This window comes from Electrona antarctica (genome assembly GCF_951216825.1).
Source record: "Electrona antarctica genome assembly, chromosome: 16".
Lineage (NCBI taxonomy): Eukaryota > Metazoa > Chordata > Actinopteri > Myctophiformes > Myctophidae > Electrona > Electrona antarctica.
In genome coordinates this window covers 29,272,690-29,291,383 of record NC_136797.1, presented here as the reverse complement: position 1 = coordinate 29,291,383, position 18,694 = coordinate 29,272,690, and the positions used below count along the sequence as shown (strand labels likewise).

Sequence of the window (18,694 nt, the reverse complement as noted above, 5' to 3'; positions counted from 1 at the left end):
GAGGTGAACATGTTCAGCCACAGACTGACCCCCCTGGCACACAACAAAGTGACTTGGACAGTCCTTCATGCCATCAATCTCCACAATCCTGGTACAATATCACCTGTACAGTAGCCTCGGTACCGGCGCAACCTGTACAGTAAAATCACAAATTAAATTAACTGTAAATTAACAACACTCTTATCTCTTATTCCTTAACATTAAACAAACATACCACTAACTAAACTTGTATTTCCATGAATGTTGTTGTTAGTTATAATACCTACTCTTTTAATTACTCTCATCATGGACTTCCAACTATGAGTTTTACACTCATATTTGGTGCGGAAGTGTTTATCTCTTAAATGTGATAGCCTATCTGTTAAGTTTATTTGATTTAAATTATCCAACAATGTGTCGTCATGCAATGTGTTATTACTTATAGCCTGTTAGATCAGTTATTTTTTGGCAAGCAACACCAGCACATAAATAAAGCTTTAACGCACACTGCACATGACAAGACATTAACTCAGTCAGAAGGTCATTCATCATAAATACAGTTCACATTTAATAAACAGCACTTAATTTCATACACTTCATTTCATACAATATGCTGCTCTTCTCACCAAAAGATCACCATGGGTGTAAAGTGCATCCCCATAAAACATACAAATTAAAAAAAAATGTAAAAATGATAACATCTAAACAAATAAAATGCAAAAACAGTTTATCGGTTAACCAGTGCACACTGCCAAAAAAAGACAAAAGATTTAAGGCCACACACAGGAACCCTCAAAGATGTCATGTTTGAGGGTTAAATTAAAAGGTTAAATGACAACTTTTTTTTAAACCAAGGTTCATGTTCTAGGTTTCTTTAACTTTTAGAGAAAGTTAAAGATGAGTGTTACTGTTCTTTTCATTTGATGCTTTCTTTCGGGGGCAGGGGGCATTCGAACAAGTGGCTAAATATGTTTTTTGTTTTGTTTTTTACACCTTTTTACTGCGATTTCTTTATTATTACTTACTATAGTCCTAGATAGATCACAGGATCTATTGAATGTGAAGGGGGAGGTGACAAACTGACATTTAGCCACTTGTTCGAATGGCCCTGCCCCCCTGTCAAAATAGCTAAAATAAGAACACTGATCTTTTACTTTACCCTAAAGCATGAACCTTGGTTGAAAAAAACAAAGTTGTCCTATAAATGCAAAAAATGCAAAATTCTCCACAATTATTTACAATAGTCTTTCCTTCAAATCACCGCTCAGTATTTCTGCAAAACATGATCAACTTGATCAACTTCTGATCGACTTAACATATTTAAATGTCAAATTCCACCGAAACGCCTTAAAACTAAATTAACCCAAAGAGAAGGTGCAGACAGCAGCTAATCTGTCAGGATAATTAGTGTAATTGGCAGGAGATTGTAATTGGAGAGAAGAAGTACAGTATTTGTCATGTTTAAAAGAACAGTAAAACCTGAATTAGCCTATGACAGTGTCCTGATAGAGTATAAATTATGCACAATGCCATAGCAAAATGACAATTGTCACACATTAGATATAGCTACTGTTTAAGTGTAAGTTGGAGGTAGGCTACTATTACTCAACTATCTCCATTTTTATATAGAGGTTAAAAGGCTACTATTTTCTTTTACTCCAGTGTAGCCTAATTATTTTACAACTTTAGTTACTTTTCAGATTAAGATTGTTAATACAAAACATACATTGAATGGATACATTATGATGATTAAGCTACCCAGCAGCACATAAAGTAGGCCTAATGAAAACCAGTCCCACCATTGCCAACTGTAACAATAAAGTTATTAATGCATGCATATGCCATTAATGACTAATTCATGGGAATTGGACATTCTGCATTTTTCACTCAGGCGACAAGACTACTTTAGCCTATACTTGTAACAGTATTCCACTTACTACTGCTGTAAAAAATAAAACAAATAAACATACTTTTTCAACCACTGGACGTCAATTTAACATCCATATACCAGGCATGGTAGGCTACATGTTAAATACCATGTTTAACTAACATGGGTTAATTGTTCGCTTTCTTATCCCAAAATCATTTCACCAAAATACTTTAGTCTATGGCCTGAATGATGTAGCAGCTACCTGACTGTTGCACCCCCCCTGGGGGCCATAATTGAAACCCAACAACGCATCCATATTGTGGAAACTGAAAAATAGCAGATCTACAACTAAGATCACAAGTTGCCTTCCGTTGTGAGCTTGCAGATGATAAATCTGCTATTTTTAGTTAAGAAAAATCGGTCCAAGTAGCGTTGCAACTCAGTTACTCAGGTCCAATTCACGTGATTATTAAGTAGGATATAGTTCAGTCTCACAGATCGACGTCTCCGCCGCCATACGAGTACGAGGTGTTCACTGACCGGACCGCGGGGCTCTTGGCCCGGGGAAAGGACACATCATCGTCCATGGAGTCTTTGGAGTAGGGCACGCTGCTGGCGCTGCTCCTGCTGCGGCTCAGACTCGGCGGTACGTCCATGCGCGGCGGCGGCTTCTGGTGACTGAACTGGGTCCTGCCTCCTCCCGCCATGACCTCGTCCAGGGGCCTCTCGCCGCGGTTCTTCCCGCCGCAGCAGCGGCAGATGCCGATGAACATCACGAAGCCGCCCAGGAGCTCCATGATGCCCCCGATGTAGCCCAGGATGATGCAGAAGCCCACCTTGATGGTCGCGGCGCTGTTGGTGTCGGTCTCGAGTTCCTTCAAGACGTGCGTGTACCAGGCGATGGGGATGAGGGTCAGCACGCCGGAGCAGAAGATCAGCAGCCCACCCAGGCCGGCCACCGTCCAGTTCGGCGTGGTCTTCCAGCAGCGGATCCCGGGGATGGCCACGGCCAGGCCGATCAGCGTGACGATCAGCGACGCGATCATCATGCCCTGCGCGATCTCCATGATCTGGTTGTTGAAGTATGTGGTGTCCGTCTGGCCGCACTTGATCTCCCTGTTGGTGTCGAACGACCTGCAGATGTCATAGATGCCCTGCTGGAGGACTAGGTCGACCGGCTCGCCGGGTATGTCGTGGAGGGTCCTCCAGTTCGGGGCCACCGTGGCGGTCAGGTCCAGGATCCATCCGCACGGAGCCATCACCATCCCGAAGATGAAGATGCCCGGCGTGCGCGCCGAGAGGCGGATCCACTCCTGAGCAGTGCGTCTCGGCATGTTTTTTTCTTCCCTTTTTGCTCGGGTTTGTGACCGGGTCTGCTGTAGAGACGTGTGTGTCAGCCAGGCAGTGTTCACTCACTCTGTCTGGAACTCTAGATGGAGTTTGACAGATTGCCTTAAGTTCAGCTGTGTTGTTAAACAAGTTCTGACTGAAACCTGGAAGGGGGCGGGGCCTCGCCTTCTAAATGCCTGCGTCTGTTCAGAACAAGAAAGGTGTGTCTCACACTCTGTTTCATCTGTCCCAGCTGTGTGTGTGTGTGTGTGTGTGTGTGTGTGTGTGTGTGAGTGAGTGAGTGAGTGAGTGAGAGAGAGACACTGAAGTTTCGATGGGGCTTTATGACGCTAATGTTTCGTATCCTGGTGGAAATAGCTAGATTTGAATAAATAAATGGTCAACAGACCTGATACATTTTTCAGTTGAATTAAAGGCCATTGTTGACCCATGCACAGTTTTCATATCATATTTTCATATCATATCACACATCCAAAGTCCCCAGGGCTTTGACAACAGTCAGAGCCCTAGCTGATACGTTTAGGTTTAAAGTAAACATGTTGCTGTTTTTCACCCTGATATTGTTCAGATCCAGCAGCATGTCGCCAAAGTGTTTTTTATTAAGGGATGAGCTGTGGTTGGTTTAGTTTTCTGTTAAACATGATAGGCCTAAAATAGGCTTGTTTTATTATTTATTTTATCGCACAATAGGCTGACAACGAGGACATAATGTCTTCAAGTTTTGAACTGTCTTTAAAGAAAGGTGCAATCCATAACTTCAATACCAAGGTCCTGGTAGGAGATAAAAAACAGCAGTAGGGCCTACTACAGGTCCTGGTATAATTATACCAGGACCTGGTATTATCGTATCTCCTATAGGAGATAAAACTATAGGAGATAAAACCAGCAGTATATGAAAGGTCCTGGTAGGATATATAAAACCAGCAGTAGGCCTAGGGTTCAAACAAACACAAACAAATTAATTTTGAGAAATTGTTAAGAATGTTGCTCAGCAGGAATGTATAACAAACTTCACGGGAGGGAGAGATAGTGAGTGTGTTTTTGCATGTGTCTGCATTACTGCATCTGTCATGCACCTTAGTAAAACCTATATTGCATCCTTGGGGCAAATGCTTGTGGATCTGATATTTTCAGCAATGAGATTTGGTCTAAAGGGAAAAAGGAGGAGGGCTAATGAGTAATTACTTCTCTGGGTTGCAAGCAATGTGTTAATATAGCATCACAATCAGATGTGCAAGCTTAAGGCCTGACTCACACCTTTCGATCTAGCATACAACATTGATGCATGCTAGATGTAAAGAAAGGGTTTGTTTACATCTTGCCCCAATGCATTTTCAATGGAAGTCACATGGTTTGACACAACATTTGTGATGTACGGCTTTCGGCTGTGTTTCGACTGCCCCCCACCCCCTCATACAACACAAATGTTGTGTCAAACCATGTGACTCCTATTGGAAATGCATTGTGAGCTTGCATCAGTCAATAAGTCTCATGCATCAGCTATACATCAATCTGTTGTGAAGGTGTGAGTCAGGCCTAAGTTGTATTTTTTCTTTTTTTAAAACATTTTTGAAAGAATATTGAAAATGTTTGATTTCATTTTTGAATAATTCTTCTCTTCTGGGGGTTCCTGCCACAAAACATTTTCAAATGGGACCGCAGACAAATAGAATACACATCAATTTAAGGGTCTTTGATTTGAAAAGGTTGGAGAACCACTGTAGCACTACATAGCCCTGGGGCTGGGGTTACATACTACATGCTGGGGTTAACTGGTTACAATTAGATGTTTGTGAAGTATAGTCATTGAGCGGGAGTTCACACAGAGCAGAGAACTGGAATGTAGACAAACCAGACAGCAGTCCTTAACACACCTTTACACTGTCCAATCTGCAGTGTTATAAGCCTGAGATAGATTCATTCACTCTCAGGGTTACATTAAAGGACCACTTCAGCACTTTTCAACCTATCTTCATATAATATGTCCTCACTAATAATCATGATAAAATGGCACAATTCTTTTCTACTCAGTCTGTGTCTCATAGGAGGGCTGTGGGCAGTTTAGAAACCTGTCCACCAGTGACATCATCGTTAGGCAGTTTTTTTTAAACAAGTTTAATTTACAAAAATGTTTAGATTTGTATTATCGTATGAGAACGATGGCTTCTATTTTTGCATTGCAACTTTTCAGGACTAGAAAGCCTGCAGTTTCTATTAGCTTGGATTCCCCATCGATGATGTCACTGGTGGACGGGTTTCTGAACTGCCCACAGCCCTCCTATGACAGACGGAGTAGAAAAAAATTGTGGCATTTTATCATGATTATTAGTGAAGACCAATTATATGAACATAGGTTGAAAAGTGGTGAAGTGGTCCTTAAACACTGAGGATTGCACTGAAACCAGATTAAAACAAATACATAAAATGTCATAATCAGCTGTTAGGTCATCATCACACCATTTCACTTCTCATTGTGTAGTGTGTGTGTGTTTGTACAATGTCTGTGTATAGGTTGGAACTCAAGTGGATGGTTATAATTGAAATCAACAATCACTATAATTCAAATAATGCTGTTCTTTAGCCAATCTATCTCTATTATTCTCTAGCCTGCCATGGCCAGACTAATATCTTTTCCCCCCCTGTGGCAGTAATAGACTAATCGATGTCATCACAGGGATACACTGTTGACTGATCTATGCTTCCACCTAGGGGCTTAACAGCCTTACTGCTGTCTAGAGTAGACCTTATACCTTCAGTGATTATTTCCTGCTGCACCACAGGTGACTGGTGCACGATTTCGACCTGAGATCAGATTCTAAAAATGTCTTCTATGTCAGTCGTTCTTCGATTTTTCAAAAACAGCAGACCTACAAGCTCGTAGCGCGCCACTCGGTGGCGCGCTATGAGCTTGTAGATCTGCTATTTTTCAATAGCTAAAGCACAACATAAATGCTAACACCAAAAGGGGTTCCCGCCCAGAATGGGTTAATGTTTATCTTTTTATTAGACTGACCATACACATTTTATATGTAATATTCTGTAATCCAGATTTCAATGAATACACACACTTCCTTATTGTTCATATCAAAAATAACGTTTACATTCGTTAAAGGCACAAACTTCTATCTTCATCATCAATGGTGGCAACCGTGGAATCAGTAGTGGTGGCATCAGGTGTTTTACACCAGTTGAGACAGAAGTTACATTCATTTTCTCTTATCATTTAGTTATCATTCAAATGTAGGCTATATAAAACACAACCTTATTTACTTGCGGTTTAAGATTACGTCTATTTGAGTTCTTTGATTAACATTAACACACGGTGGGCAACCTTTTGGGGCACATGATCACTTCATTATTTCCCAAGGCTGATCACCAAGTGCCAGAAAGTGAAAACCACCATAGCTTTCTCTTCTCACAGGCTGCTAATTACAATACAAATATTGAATGAGTCAATCATTTTTATAATAAAACCTAACAAAGAATGGGTTAACCTACTTTATATGACTAATAAAAGGTCAGATCAATTCTATCTGGGGAGAAAAGTTTTATGCATATCAAACAGTAATGCTCAATAGTGGCTATCTTTTATTGACTTGATCACCTCAATAACACATGAATCTCATCACTAGTTTATTATGCTTACTGTACATAATTACATTTCACAAATTCACAGCATAGAAATAGAAAAGTAGCCTAGAAGAGACATTTCCATTTGTAGCTAAACTAATGTCCCAAGCTGGGCAATTCATTTTACAGCAGGTAATAAAAGCTTTAAAAGTGGATTACTGCAATCCAATTTATTATGCTAAATATAATTAAATTAATTAGCAGAAAGTGTCACAATGCATCTCTGCAGTTAATAACAGCCTGGTTTGCTTTTAATCAAATGTTAGTGCCGATACCTTCTTAAATGTAAAATGCTTTGTGTTAATTTAACTCAAAATACTGTACAAATGTAACCAAATTGGGCTCCATTTGTATGCTCTATTGCTCTTCACAGTTAAATTAACATTTGGAGTTTACTGTGTACTCTGTACTGTAGATCTTGATGATGATGATGACTTATGTGTCATGACTGCATTTTCTTAACTAATTGTAACTGATGCATTTCATTCAGTTCTGAAGATGAAACTCAAAGTAATGTTCAGTCACAAAATATAAATATGTATGTATTGCACAGAATATATTCATTATATTTATAGTGTGAGGTCTTCAGAGCCAAATGTGGCTTATGAGTTGATGTGCACCTTTATATTGAAAGACAATACCATGAATGTAGTTGTACCAGGTAATTGGTATTAAAAGAAAAACATGTAAAACTGTCTTTCACCTGCACTGTAAACTCCTACGTGACAACAACAATATAGTTTATTTGATCATCAACTTCAATTTAAAAATAATTGGCTGTGGAACAAGTCCCCTCAACACGGAGGAGGTGGAGTCTGCAGCTGCTTCCACAAGGTCAGCACTCAGCATCTCCTTGGGGCTGCGTTTGTGAACCAGCAGCACAGATCTATAAGCACACGACTTGTCTCTCTCGGACTCCGGGAGGTCAAATGTCAAAAAGCCCTGGTGATGGACCGGGGACAGGCCCAGTCTGTGAAGGCACATGCCCAGGTAGACATCGTCGATGGGGAAAAGTTGCACTCTCTCTGAAACCTCTCTCAGACGCGCGACAAGTGAGCCCGAGTACACCACGCCGCCCCCGCCGGCGTATGGCGGGTAGACCCCCTTGTAGAAGCTCTCCGGGATGTAGTATTTGGCGGCGGGCTCACGGTTGGGCCTGGCGTTGCTGATGACGTCGCCAACAATCAGCTCCATCGGCGCGTCGTCGTCGGACCCGTTCCTCACGCCGCTATGCTCCTCCCACCGCCAGTGCAGGTAGTCCAGGAGGGCGCCCGTCCGGACGAACACGTCGTCGTCGCCCTTGAAGACGAAGAGAGCCCCGGGGCAGCTTGTCTGCACCCAGTGCCACACGAGCAGGTCCTTCAGCGTCAGATTGAAAAAGGTGTCCATGAAGTCCCACTGGAGGATGTCCTCGTGCTGCTGGCTCTCCAGCTCCAGCAGGCTCCCCAGGTCGGGGTGGGGGCCCGTCGCGGCGTCCTGCCTCCCGAGCAGAAAGACGATGCGCACCAGCCCGCCTTTCCCGCCCGCCGCCTCGCCTCTGACCAGACCGCTACGCCCCCACGTCTCGCGAATGGCCTGCCGGTTCTCAAAGTTCCCCACCTGGGATTTGATCGCCATCAGGAGCATGGGGGGGGTGTCCGGGCCGACGCTGGCGTTGTTCGCGCCGCACGTCCCGGGCCGGTCGATCAGCAGGGGGTACTCGCGCCGATGCATCGACCAGATGAACGCCCGCATCTGCTAGGGTAAGTCGCGCAGCAAGTCGTCCGGGGTGTCGGCCAGGCGCACGAACGAGGTGCAGTTTTTCCTCGCCGCCGTCGCTCCACTCATTTTCCCTCCTCTGCGCAGGATGGGGTTGTTCTGCTGGTCCCAGGCGTGCTGCAGGCGGTTCCACAGCGCGCCCTCTTCCAGGCGCAGGGTGTAAAGTGCATCCCCATAAAACATACAAATTAAAAACAAAATGTAAAAATGATAACATCTAAACAAATAAAATGCAAAAACAGTTTATCGGTTAACCAGTGCACACTGCCAAAAAAAGACAAAGGATTTAAGGCCACACACAGGAACCCTCAAAGATGTCATGTTTGAGGGTTAAATTAAAAGGTTAAATGACAACTTTTTTTTAAACCAAGGTTCATGTTTGTTTTGTTTTTTACACCTTTTTACTGTGATTTCTTTATTATTACTTACTATAGTCCTACTAGACCCCAGGAAATTACATCTGGCCACAAAAGATCACAGGATCTATTGAATGTGAAGGGGGAGGTGACAAACTGACATTTAGCCACTTGTTCGAATGGCCCTGCCCCCCTGTCAAAATAGCTAAAATAAGAACACTGATCTTTTACTTTACCCTAAAACATGAACCTTGGTTGAAAAAAACAAAGTTGTCCTATAAATAATTCTCCACAATTATTTACAATAGTCTTTCCTTCAAATCACCGCTCAGTATTTCTGCAAAACATGATTGATTGATTGATTGATTGATTGAAGAATTTATTAACAGTTTGCAGAATTACAGTACATTTCAAGCACAAACTCAATACAAAGGCTGTTAACTGTGAGTGGACGACCCAATTAAGCATTACACTTGATCAACTTGATCAACTTCTGATCGACTTAACATATTTAAATGTCAAATTCCACCGAAACGCCTTAAAACTAAATTAACCCAAAGAGAAGGTGCAGACAGCAGCTAATCTGTCAGGATAATTAGTGTAATTGGCAGGAGATTGTAATTGGAGAGAAGAAGTACAGTATTTGTCATGTTTAAAAGAACAGTACAACCTGAATTAGCCTATGACAGTGTCCTGATAGAGTATAAATTATGCACAATGCCATAGCAAAATGACAATTGTCACACATTAGATATAGCTACTGTTTAAGTGTAAGTTGGAGGTAGGCTACTATTACTCAACTATCTCCATTTTTATATAGAGGTTAAAGGCTACTATTTTCTTTTACTCCAGTGTAGCCTAATTATTTTACAACTTTAGTTACTTTTCAGATTAAGATTGTTAATACAAAACATACATTGAATGGATACATTATGATGATTAAGCTACCCAGCAGCACATAAAGTAGGCCTAATGAAAACCAGTCCCACCATTGCCAACTGTAACAATAAAGTTATTAATGCATGCATATGCCATTAATGACTAATTCATGGGAATTGGACATTCTGCATTTTTCACTCAGGCGACAAGACTACTTTAGCCTATACTTGTAACAGTATTCCACTTACTACTGCTGTAAAAAATAAAACAAATAAACATACTTTTTCCACCACTGGACGTCAATTTAACATCCATATACCAGGCATGGTAGGCTACATGTTAAATACCATGTTTAACTAACATGGGTTAATTGTTCGCTTTCTTATCCCAAAATCATTTCACCAAAATACTTTAGTCTATGCCCTGAATGATGTAGCAGCTACCTGACTGTTGCACCCCCTGGGGGCCATAATTGAAACCCAACAACGCATCCATATTGTGGGGGGGAACTGAAAAATAGCAGATCTACAACTAAGATCACAAGTTGCCTTCCGTTGTGAGCTTGCAGATGATAAATCTGCTATTTTTAGTTAAGAAAAATCGGTCCAAGTAGCGTACAGTTGCAACTCAGTTACTCAGGTCCAATTCACGTGATTATTAAGTAGGCTATAGTTCAGTCTCACAGATCGATGTCTCCGGCTCCGCCGCCGTACGAGTACGGCGGCGGAGATGAGGTGTTCACTGACCGGACCGCGGGGCTCTTGGCCCGGGGAAAGGACACATCATCGTCCATGGAGTAGGGCACGCTGCTGGCGCTGCTCCTGCTGCGGCTCAGACTCGGCGGTACGTCCATGCGCGGCGGCGGCTTCTGGTGACTGAACTGGGTCCTGCCTCCTCCCGCCATGACCTCGTCCAGGGGCCTCTCGCCGCGGTTCTTCCCGCCGCAGCAGCGGCAGATGCCGATGAACATCACGAAGCCGCCCAGGAGCTCCATGATGCCCCCGATGTAGCCCAGGATGATGCAGAAGCCCACCTTGATGGTCGCGGCGCTGTTGGTGTCGGTCTCGAGTTCCTTCAAGACGTGCGTGTACCAGGCGATGGGGATGAGGGTCAGCACGCCGGAGCAGAAGATCAGCAGCCCACCCAGGCCGGCCACCGTCCAATTCGGCGTGGTCTTCCAGCAGCGGATCCCGGGGATGGCCACGGCCAGGCCGATCAGCGTGACGATCAGCGACGCGATCATCATGCCCTGCGCGATCTCCATGATCTGGTTGTTGAAGTATGTGGTGTCCGTCTGGCCGCACTTGATCTCCCTGTTGGTGTCGAACGACCTGCAGATGTCATAGATGCCCTGCTGGAGGACTAGGTCGACCGGCTCGCCGGGTATGTCGTGGAGGGTCCTCCAGTTCGGGGCCACCGTGGCGGTCAGGTCCAGGATCCATCCGCACGGAGCCATCACCATCCCGAAGATGAAGATGCCCGGCGTGCGCGCCGAGAGGCGGATCCACTCCTGAGCAGTGCGTCTCGGCATGTTTTTCTTCCCTTTTTGCTCGGGTTTGTGACCGGGTCTGCTGTAGAGACGTGTGTGTCAGCCAGGCAGTGTTCACTCACTCTGTCTGGAACTCTGGATGGAGTGTGACAGATATTGCCTTCAGCTGTGTTGTTAAACAAGTTCTGACTGAAACCTGGAAGGGGGCGGGGCCTCGCCTTCTAAATGCCTGCCTGTTCAGAATAAGAAAGGTGTGTCTCACGCAAGTCTGTTTCATCTGTCCCAGCTGTGTGTGTGTGTGTGTGTGTGTGTGTGTGTGTGTGTGAGAGAGAGAGAGACACTGAAGTTTCGATGGGGCTTTATGATGCTAATGTTTCGTATCCTGGTATCCAGCTAGATTTGTATCTGTTCAGTACTTGATACCTACTTTAAACGTTCTGCTCTCTAAAACAAAGCCTGTAATATAAATTAAAATTACAATACAAAATGATTTTAAATTCATTTTATTTTATTTTGAATAAATAAATGGTCAACAGACCTGATACATTTTTCAGTTGAATTAAAGACCATTGTTGACCCATGCACAGTTTTCATATCATATTTTCATATCATATCACACATCCAAAGTCCCCAGGGCTTTGACAACAGTCAGAGCCCTAGCTGATACCTTTACGTTTACATGATCATTAAACAAATAGCCTATGTTTAGGTTTAAAGTAAACATGTTGTTTTTCACCCTGATATTGTTCAGATCCAGCAGCATGTCGCCAAAGTGTTTTTTATTAAGGGATGAGCTGTGGTTGGTTTAGTTTTCTGTTAAACATGATAGGCCTAAAATAGGCTTGTTTTATTATTTATTTTATCGCACAATAGGCTATGACAACGAGGACATAATGTCTTGAAAGAAAGGTGCAATCCATAACTTCAATACCAAGGTCCTGGTAGGAGATAAAAAACAGCAGTAGGACCTGGTATTATTTTATCTCCTATAGGAGATAAAACTATAGGAGATAAAACCAGCAGTATATGAAAGGTCCTGGTAGGATATATAAAACCAGCAGTAGGCCTAGGGTTCAAACAAACACAAACAAATTAATTTTGAGAAATTGTTAAGAATGTTGCTCAGCAGGAATGTATAACAAACTTCACGGGAGGGAGAGATAGTGAGTGTGTTTTTGCATGTGTCTGCATTACTGCATCTGTCATGCACCTTAGTAAAACCTATATTGCATCCATCTGATATTTTCAGCAATGAGATTTGGTATAAAGGGAAAAAGGAGGAGGGCTAATGAGTAATTACTTCTCTGGGTTGCAAGCAATGTGTTAATATAGCATCACAATCAGATGTGCAAGCTTAAGGCCTGACTCACACCTTTCGATCTAGCATACAACATTGATGCATGCTAGATGTAAAGAAAGGGTTTGTTTACATCTTGCCCCAATGCATTTTCAATGGAAGTCACACGGTTTGACACAACATTTGTGTTGTACGGCTTTCGGCTGTGTTTCGACTGCCCCCCCACCCCCTCATACATCAGCTATACATCTATCTGTTGTGAAGGTGTGAGTCAGGCCTAAGTTGTATTTTTTCTTTTTTTAAAACATTTTTGAAAGAATATTGAAAATGTTTGATTTCATTTTTGAATAATTCTTCTCTTCTGGGGGTTCCTGCCACAAAACATTTTCAAATGGGACCGCAGACAAATAGGATACACATCAATTTAAGGGTCTTTGATTTGAAAAGGTTGGAGAACCACTGTAGGGGTTAACCTACTTTATATGACTAATAAAAGGTCAGATCAATTCTATCTGGGGAGAAAAGGTTTATGCATATCAAACAGTAATGCTCAATAGTGGCTATTTTGTATTGACTTGATCACCTCAATAACACATGAATCTCATCACTAGTTTATTATGCTTACTGTACATAATTACATTTCACAAATTCACAGCATAGAAATAGAAAAGTAGCCTAGAAGAGACATTTCCATTTGTAGCTAAACTAATGTCCCAAGCTGGGCAATTCATTTTACAGCAGGTAATAAAAGCTTTAAAAGTGGATTACTGCAATCCAATTTATTATGCTAAATATAATTAAATTAATTAGCAGAAAGTGTCACAATGCATCTCTGCAGTTAATAACAGCCTGGTTTGCTTTTAATCAAATGTTAGTGCCGATACCTTCTTAAATGTAAAATGCTTTGTGTTAATTTAACTCAAAAGACTGTACAAATGTAACCAAATTGGGCTCCATTTGTATGCTCTATTGCTCTTCACAGTTAAATTAACATTTGGAGTTTACTGTGTACTCTGTACTGTAGATCTTGATGATGATGATGACTTATGTGTCATGACTGCATTTTCTTAACTAATTGTAACTGCTGCATTTCATTCAGTTCTGAAGATGAAACTCAAAGTAATGTTCAGTCACAAAATATAAATATGTATGTATTGCACAGAATGTATTCATTATATTTATAGTGTGAGGTCTTCAGAGCCAAATGTGGCTTATGAGTTGATGTGCACCTTTATATTGAAAGACAATACCATGAATGTAGTTGTACCAGGTAATTGGTATTAAAAGAAAAACATGTAAAACTGTCTTTCACCTGCACTGTAAACTCCTACGTGACAACAACAATATAGTTTATTTGATCATCAACTTCAATTTAAAAATAATTGGCTGTGGAACAAGTCCCCTCAACACGGAGGAGGTGGAGTCTGCAGCTGCTTCCACAACGTCAGCATCTCCTTGGGGCTGCGTTTGTGAACCAGCAGCACAGATCTATAAGCACACGACTTGTCTCTCTCGGACTCCGGGAGGTCAAATGTCAAAAAGCCCTGGTGATGGACCGGGGACAGGCCCAGTCTGTGAAGGCACATGCCCAGGTAGACATCGTCGATGGGGAAAAGTTGCACTCTCTCTGAAACCTCTCTCAGACGCGCGACAAGTGAGCCCGAGTACACCACGCCGCCCCCGCCGGCGTACGGCGGGTAGACCCCCTTGTAGAAGCTCTCCGGGATGTAGTATTTGGCGGCGGGCTCACGGTTGGGCCTGGCGTTGCTGATGACGTCGCCAACAATCAGCTCCATCGGCACGTCGTCGTCGGACCCGTTCCTCACGGCGCTATGCTCCTCCCACCGCCCGTGCAGGTAGTCCAGGAGGGCGCCCGTCCGGACGAACACGTCGTCGTCGCCCTTGAAGACGAAGAGAGCCCCGGGGCAGCTTGTCTGCACCCAGCGCCACACGAGCAGGTCCTTCAGCGTCAGGTTGAAAAAGGTGTCCATGAAGTCCCACTGGAGGATGTCCTCGTGCTGCTGGCTCTCCAGCTCCAGCAGGCTCCCCAGGTCGGGGTGGGGGCCCGTCGCGGCGTCCTGCCTCCCGAGCAGAAAGACGGTGCGCACCAGCCCGCCTTTCCCGCCCGCCGCCTCGCCTCTGACCAGACCGCTACGCCCCCACGTCTCGCGAATGGCCTGCCGGTTCTCAAAGTTCCCCACCTGGGATTTGATCGCCATCAGGAGCATGGGGGGGGTGTCCGGGCCGACGCTGGCGTTGTTCGCGCCGCACGTCCCGGGCCGGTCGATCAGCAGGGGGTACTCGCGCCGATGCATCGACCAGATGAACGCCCGCATCTGCTCGGGTAAGTCGCGCAGCAAGTCGTCCGGGGTGTCGGCCAGGCGCACGAACGAGGTGCAGTTTTTCCTCGCCCCCGTCGCTCCACTCATTTTCCCTCCTCTGCGCAGGATGGGGTTGTTCTGCCGGTCCCAGGCGTGCTGCAGGCGGTTCCACAGCGCGCCCTCTTCCAGGCGCAGGTTCCAGAAGGGCCCGAGCGGGTGCGAGGCCAAGGCGCTCGTGTTTGCCGACGCCCCCGGGGCGACGTAGTGGACGACTATCGGCGGAGGCGTGTAGGAGACGGTGACGAACACGGACACCATGACGTAGATGAACAGGTGGAAGGTCATCATGCACGGCAGGAGGCACATGCACAGCAGCCGGCCGTTGCATCTGCAGCGCGCCATCGCGTCGTCTGTGCTGCGCGCAAATCACACACACACACACACACACACACACACACACACACACACACACACACACACACACACACACACACACACACACACACACACACACACACACACACACACACACACACACACACACACACACACACACACACACACACACACACACACACACACACACACACACACACACACACACACACACACACTCAGTGCTCTATACTAGTTCCACTCCTTTTCTCCCATAACATCAAAGCTCCAAAATAGCAAAAACCCACAATCCTTTGCTTGCAGAGCTAAAGTTTTTGATTAATGTTGGGTTCAAGTGGCTAAAAACATATAGTAAAAAAGGAATAAGGTATGCACATCCCCACAGTTTTTAAATACGGTGCTGGACCCAAACAATTATCAAATGAAGAACAAAATGGAATGTCCGCACACGATAGGCTACATGTCTGCTCCCTATCCTCTTTATTTCAACCTAACAAAATTGTTAGGTTGAAATAAAGAGGACGGGGAGCAGACATACAGTATATCGTGTGCGGACATTCAATTTTTTTCTTCATAAAAATACAATTACACAGTTTAAAAAGTGGAAAAAAGCAGTACCGTGTGAGTTATCGTCTTCGTTCATTGAAGTCGCAGTGAGGCAGTTGCAGGAGAACTGAGGAGAAAAAAAAACTCCCTGCTCTAACAAACCCACAACCAACTCCCTGGAGATACTGTCACCATAGTGATGATGCTCCACGGAGGCTGATTATCCAACATCATACATGGGCAACTGGCGGCCTGGGGGCCACATGCGGCCCCCACCATCACTTAATGCGGCCCGCAGGTTAATATCGGAATACTGATACATTATTGATTTCACCTGTTACAATTCCAAACATGCAAACATGACCCACTTTAATTACTTCAGTCTAGATTTAGTAGCTTAATGACTAGTATTAAAATGTTATTGTCTTTGTTTATGTCCAATGAATTTGTATTCAGTTCATAAAGTTAACATAACTATAATTAAAGGCATTTGAAATGAAATGAAATACTTTTCAGGATTCCAAAATGGCAAAAACATTATTCAGGATTTCAATTCAAATAATATAGCAAAAATAGCTGATCTACAAGCTCAAAACATGTCACAGTGCGACATGTTTTGATCTTGTAGATCAGCTGTTTTTGCTACAACAGTAATATGCAATGTGGCCCTCTGGAGTGAGTGTGGAAATATAGTGGCCCTCTCCATCGTCAAAGTTGCCCACCCCTGACTCAGAGTAAAACCCTCAGAGTTCTTTTAATTATAACTCTGAAGAGTGTCCAAATGGAACCAGAGCAGTGTTGCCAAGTATGCTTATTATTATACGCAAATTTGGGCTTGTTTTTCTCTAGTGTTACAGTATTAGTATCTGTTATAATTAACACCTGGCTAATATAAGTGCATCTGAGAGACCATAGTGGCTGACTGACTGACTGGCTGGCTGGCTGGCTGGCTGACTGACTGGCTGACCATAGTGGCTGGCTGGCTGACTGTAATCCTTGCAGCTACGTTGGCAGATCATTTGCATTCAGTGTTTATTCCATATTTGCATGATGGGGATGTCAAAACTTAAAGCATGCATTACCTAGCCTGGGTCCAGACCATAGACCCCGCCCACAACCTGAGTGGTCACCGTCAGCTTCACGAAGCTGTCTGATGGGGGCTGCAGACTGCAGAGTGCAGACTGCTGGTCACCAGGACGGCCACCAGAGGGCGCCAGAGGAGCGGTAGGAAAAAGCGGGGAGATTTGTTTATAATTTATGCATTAAAACAAAACAAAAATGTTATTAGTAGAATAAAGTGGCGTCACTATTTTGGTCCTGGCCATTACTGTCAAAATAAAATGTGCCGAGTCTGCCGACAATAGTAGACCTACAGAGGCATATCCATCCATTTCCGTATAGCTTATTGTTTATCATCGCCAGTTTTGTTATGTTTTTCCAACAAAGAAATGGTCAGTTTTGTTGGGTCTTTTGGCCAATGTGCGACAACGTTGTCGCTGTGCAAGCACCTACCTGAAACACGTAGAGTAGAGGCTGCTCTCCAAACTCCAACGTTCCTCAACTCTGAGACGAGTAGGAGTACCTGTGTTTTCCTCCGAGGTGGTGGAAAGCCTGGTGACGTGATGTTAGAGTAGGCCTAAACACTTTTGTTTACAAAGGGAGTGATGCAAGTCAGTTTCAAACTTTCAATTAAACAGGGAAGACTGAACAAAATTGAACTTCCCCCGAACATGCAGGAGAGAAAACGTCTGGAAGCTTCTATTAGTCGTATAAGGTAGGACTATAATTTATTTCGTTTTATAGTTGTTTGACACACAACAAATGCTGTGTGCTACTTTGCCAGTTTGCTAATGTTTGTTGCCAGCACGTGCTCCATAGCGGCCTATAACATAAATACATCCTAGACATGCTAGATGTTTGTGCACCATGCATATCTGTTTACAATTTCTCATGCAGATGTCCTATTGGCTTACCGTCGTTCACAACATCCAGTGGTGTAAAGTACTATAAGTACAACTTTGAGGTACTTGTACTTTACTGAGTATTTCCAACTTCTTCTCCACTACATTTCAGAGGCAAATGTTGTACTCCACTCCACTACAATTAAAAAAACATTAACCACTTCAGCCCTGTATGTTGGCCATTTGAAAATAGCCAATCTGCTATTTTCGAAAGATTTTTTTTTTTATACATTTGGAAACTTGTGAAATGGGGAATTCTGCATTAATGTGTACCTTCTACTTTTGGTACTTTAAATACATTTTGATGCCAATGTTGCTTTACTGCTTTTAAGTACATTTTTAATTCCGGACTTTTACCTGTGACAGAGTATTTCTACATTGCAGAATTGATACTTTTACTTAAGTAAAACATGTGAGTATAGGTCTACTTTTCCCCACCACTGGCACTGACAACAATTACAACTGCCATTTATGTATACGATAGTGTTAATTGTCTTCTTTCAATGTGTTGTCCCATACCACAGAGCTACAGTAGCAGAGGCTAGAATCATATAGTCTTAGGCTGTGTCAGACTTACTTACTGCCCTTTATGCCGGCTGGCATGTAGGGCAGCAAGCGTCTTTATAGATCCCCACCCAGGTGTGATGGAGGGTCTTCAACTCTCCCTCCACTGTCCTACTGTTCTTGGGTCGGCCTCTTTTATGCTTGCCCTCTGGTGTCTAGTGGCAGCGGTGGCCGAACGGTTTGCGGAGCGGTCTTGATACCGGAAGGTCGCCAGTTCGTATCCCCGGACCGGCACGTTAAAATTACCACCGCTGAAGTGCCCTTGAGCAAGGCATTGAACCACTACCATGAAATGTTC

The 18,694-nt window shown here is 43.7% G+C and overlaps 3 protein-coding genes across 8 annotated transcripts; all 3 read right to left on the bottom strand.

Moving 5' to 3' along the window:
* Positions 1 to 523: 523 nt before the first annotated feature.
* LOC306940087 (claudin-23-like) lies at positions 524 to 3,344 on the bottom strand. Its single transcript, XM_079525057.1, has one exon. The coding sequence runs from the start codon at positions 3,181 to 3,183 to the stop codon at positions 2,341 to 2,343; it is 843 nt and encodes a 280-aa protein (XP_079381183.1). The 5' UTR covers positions 3,184 to 3,344; the 3' UTR covers positions 524 to 2,340.
* Positions 524 to 11,684, bottom strand: LOC306940086 (claudin-23-like). Of its 3 annotated transcripts, none has more exons than XR_013791971.1 (2): positions 8,985 to 11,678; positions 524 to 972 (listed from the first exon to the last, which is right to left on the bottom strand). XR_013791971.1 is itself a non-coding variant. In XM_079525056.1 (2 exons), exons 1-2 carry the CDS (start codon positions 11,351 to 11,353, stop codon positions 8,415 to 8,417), a joined length of 1,101 nt encoding a protein of 366 aa, XP_079381182.1. In that variant the 5' UTR covers positions 11,354 to 11,684; the 3' UTR covers positions 8,338 to 8,414. The 3 variants fall into 3 exon arrangements, 1 of the variants encoding a protein (XP_079381182.1); XR_013791972.1 differs by having other exon boundaries at positions 8,993 to 11,678; XM_079525056.1 differs by lacking the exon at positions 524 to 972 and adding an exon at positions 8,338 to 8,730 and having other exon boundaries at positions 10,569 to 11,684.
* Positions 11,685 to 13,207: 1,523 nt separating this feature from the next.
* On the bottom strand, positions 13,208 to 17,964 carry LOC306940085 (N-acetyllactosaminide beta-1,3-N-acetylglucosaminyltransferase 2). Of its 4 annotated transcripts, XM_079525053.1 has the most exons (5): positions 17,845 to 17,964; positions 17,384 to 17,514; positions 16,954 to 17,052; positions 15,944 to 15,998; positions 13,208 to 15,339 (listed from the first exon to the last, which is right to left on the bottom strand). In XM_079525053.1, the coding sequence occupies exons 4-5, from the start codon at positions 15,966 to 15,968 to the stop codon at positions 14,012 to 14,014; spliced, it is 1,353 nt and encodes a 450-aa protein (XP_079381179.1). In that variant the 5' UTR covers positions 15,969 to 15,998; positions 16,954 to 17,052; positions 17,384 to 17,514; positions 17,845 to 17,964; the 3' UTR covers positions 13,208 to 14,011. The 4 variants fall into 4 exon arrangements, with proteins under 4 accessions (XP_079381179.1, XP_079381181.1, XP_079381180.1 ...); XM_079525055.1 differs by lacking the exon at positions 17,845 to 17,964 and having other exon boundaries at positions 13,208 to 15,344; positions 17,384 to 17,796; XM_079525054.1 differs by lacking the exon at positions 17,845 to 17,964 and having other exon boundaries at positions 16,954 to 17,055; positions 17,384 to 17,795.
* Between the last annotated feature and the right edge of the window lie 730 nt (positions 17,965 to 18,694).

What these genes read in the sequence shown, in the direction of transcription:
- LOC306940085 (XM_079525053.1), bottom strand. Translation starts at nt 15,968, where the DNA reads ATGAACGAAGACGATAACTCACACG. An exon ending in CGAAGACGATAACTCACACG is followed by an intron (nt 15,340 to 15,943) that starts GTACTGCTTTTT and finishes CGCGCAGCACAG; the next exon opens with ACGACGCGATGGCGCGCTGC.
- LOC306940087 (XM_079525057.1), bottom strand. Translation starts at nt 3,183, where the DNA reads ATGCCGAGACGCACTGCTCAGGAGTGGATCCGCCTCTCGGCGCGCACG.
- LOC306940086 (XM_079525056.1), bottom strand. Translation starts at nt 11,353, where the DNA reads ATGCCGAGACGCACTGCTCAGGAGTGGATCCGCCTCTCGGCGCGCACG. An exon ending in GCCAAGAGCCCCGCGGTCCG is followed by an intron (nt 8,731 to 10,568) that starts GTCAGTGAACAC and finishes TGCGCCTGGAAG; the next exon opens with AGGGCGCGCTGTGGAACCGC.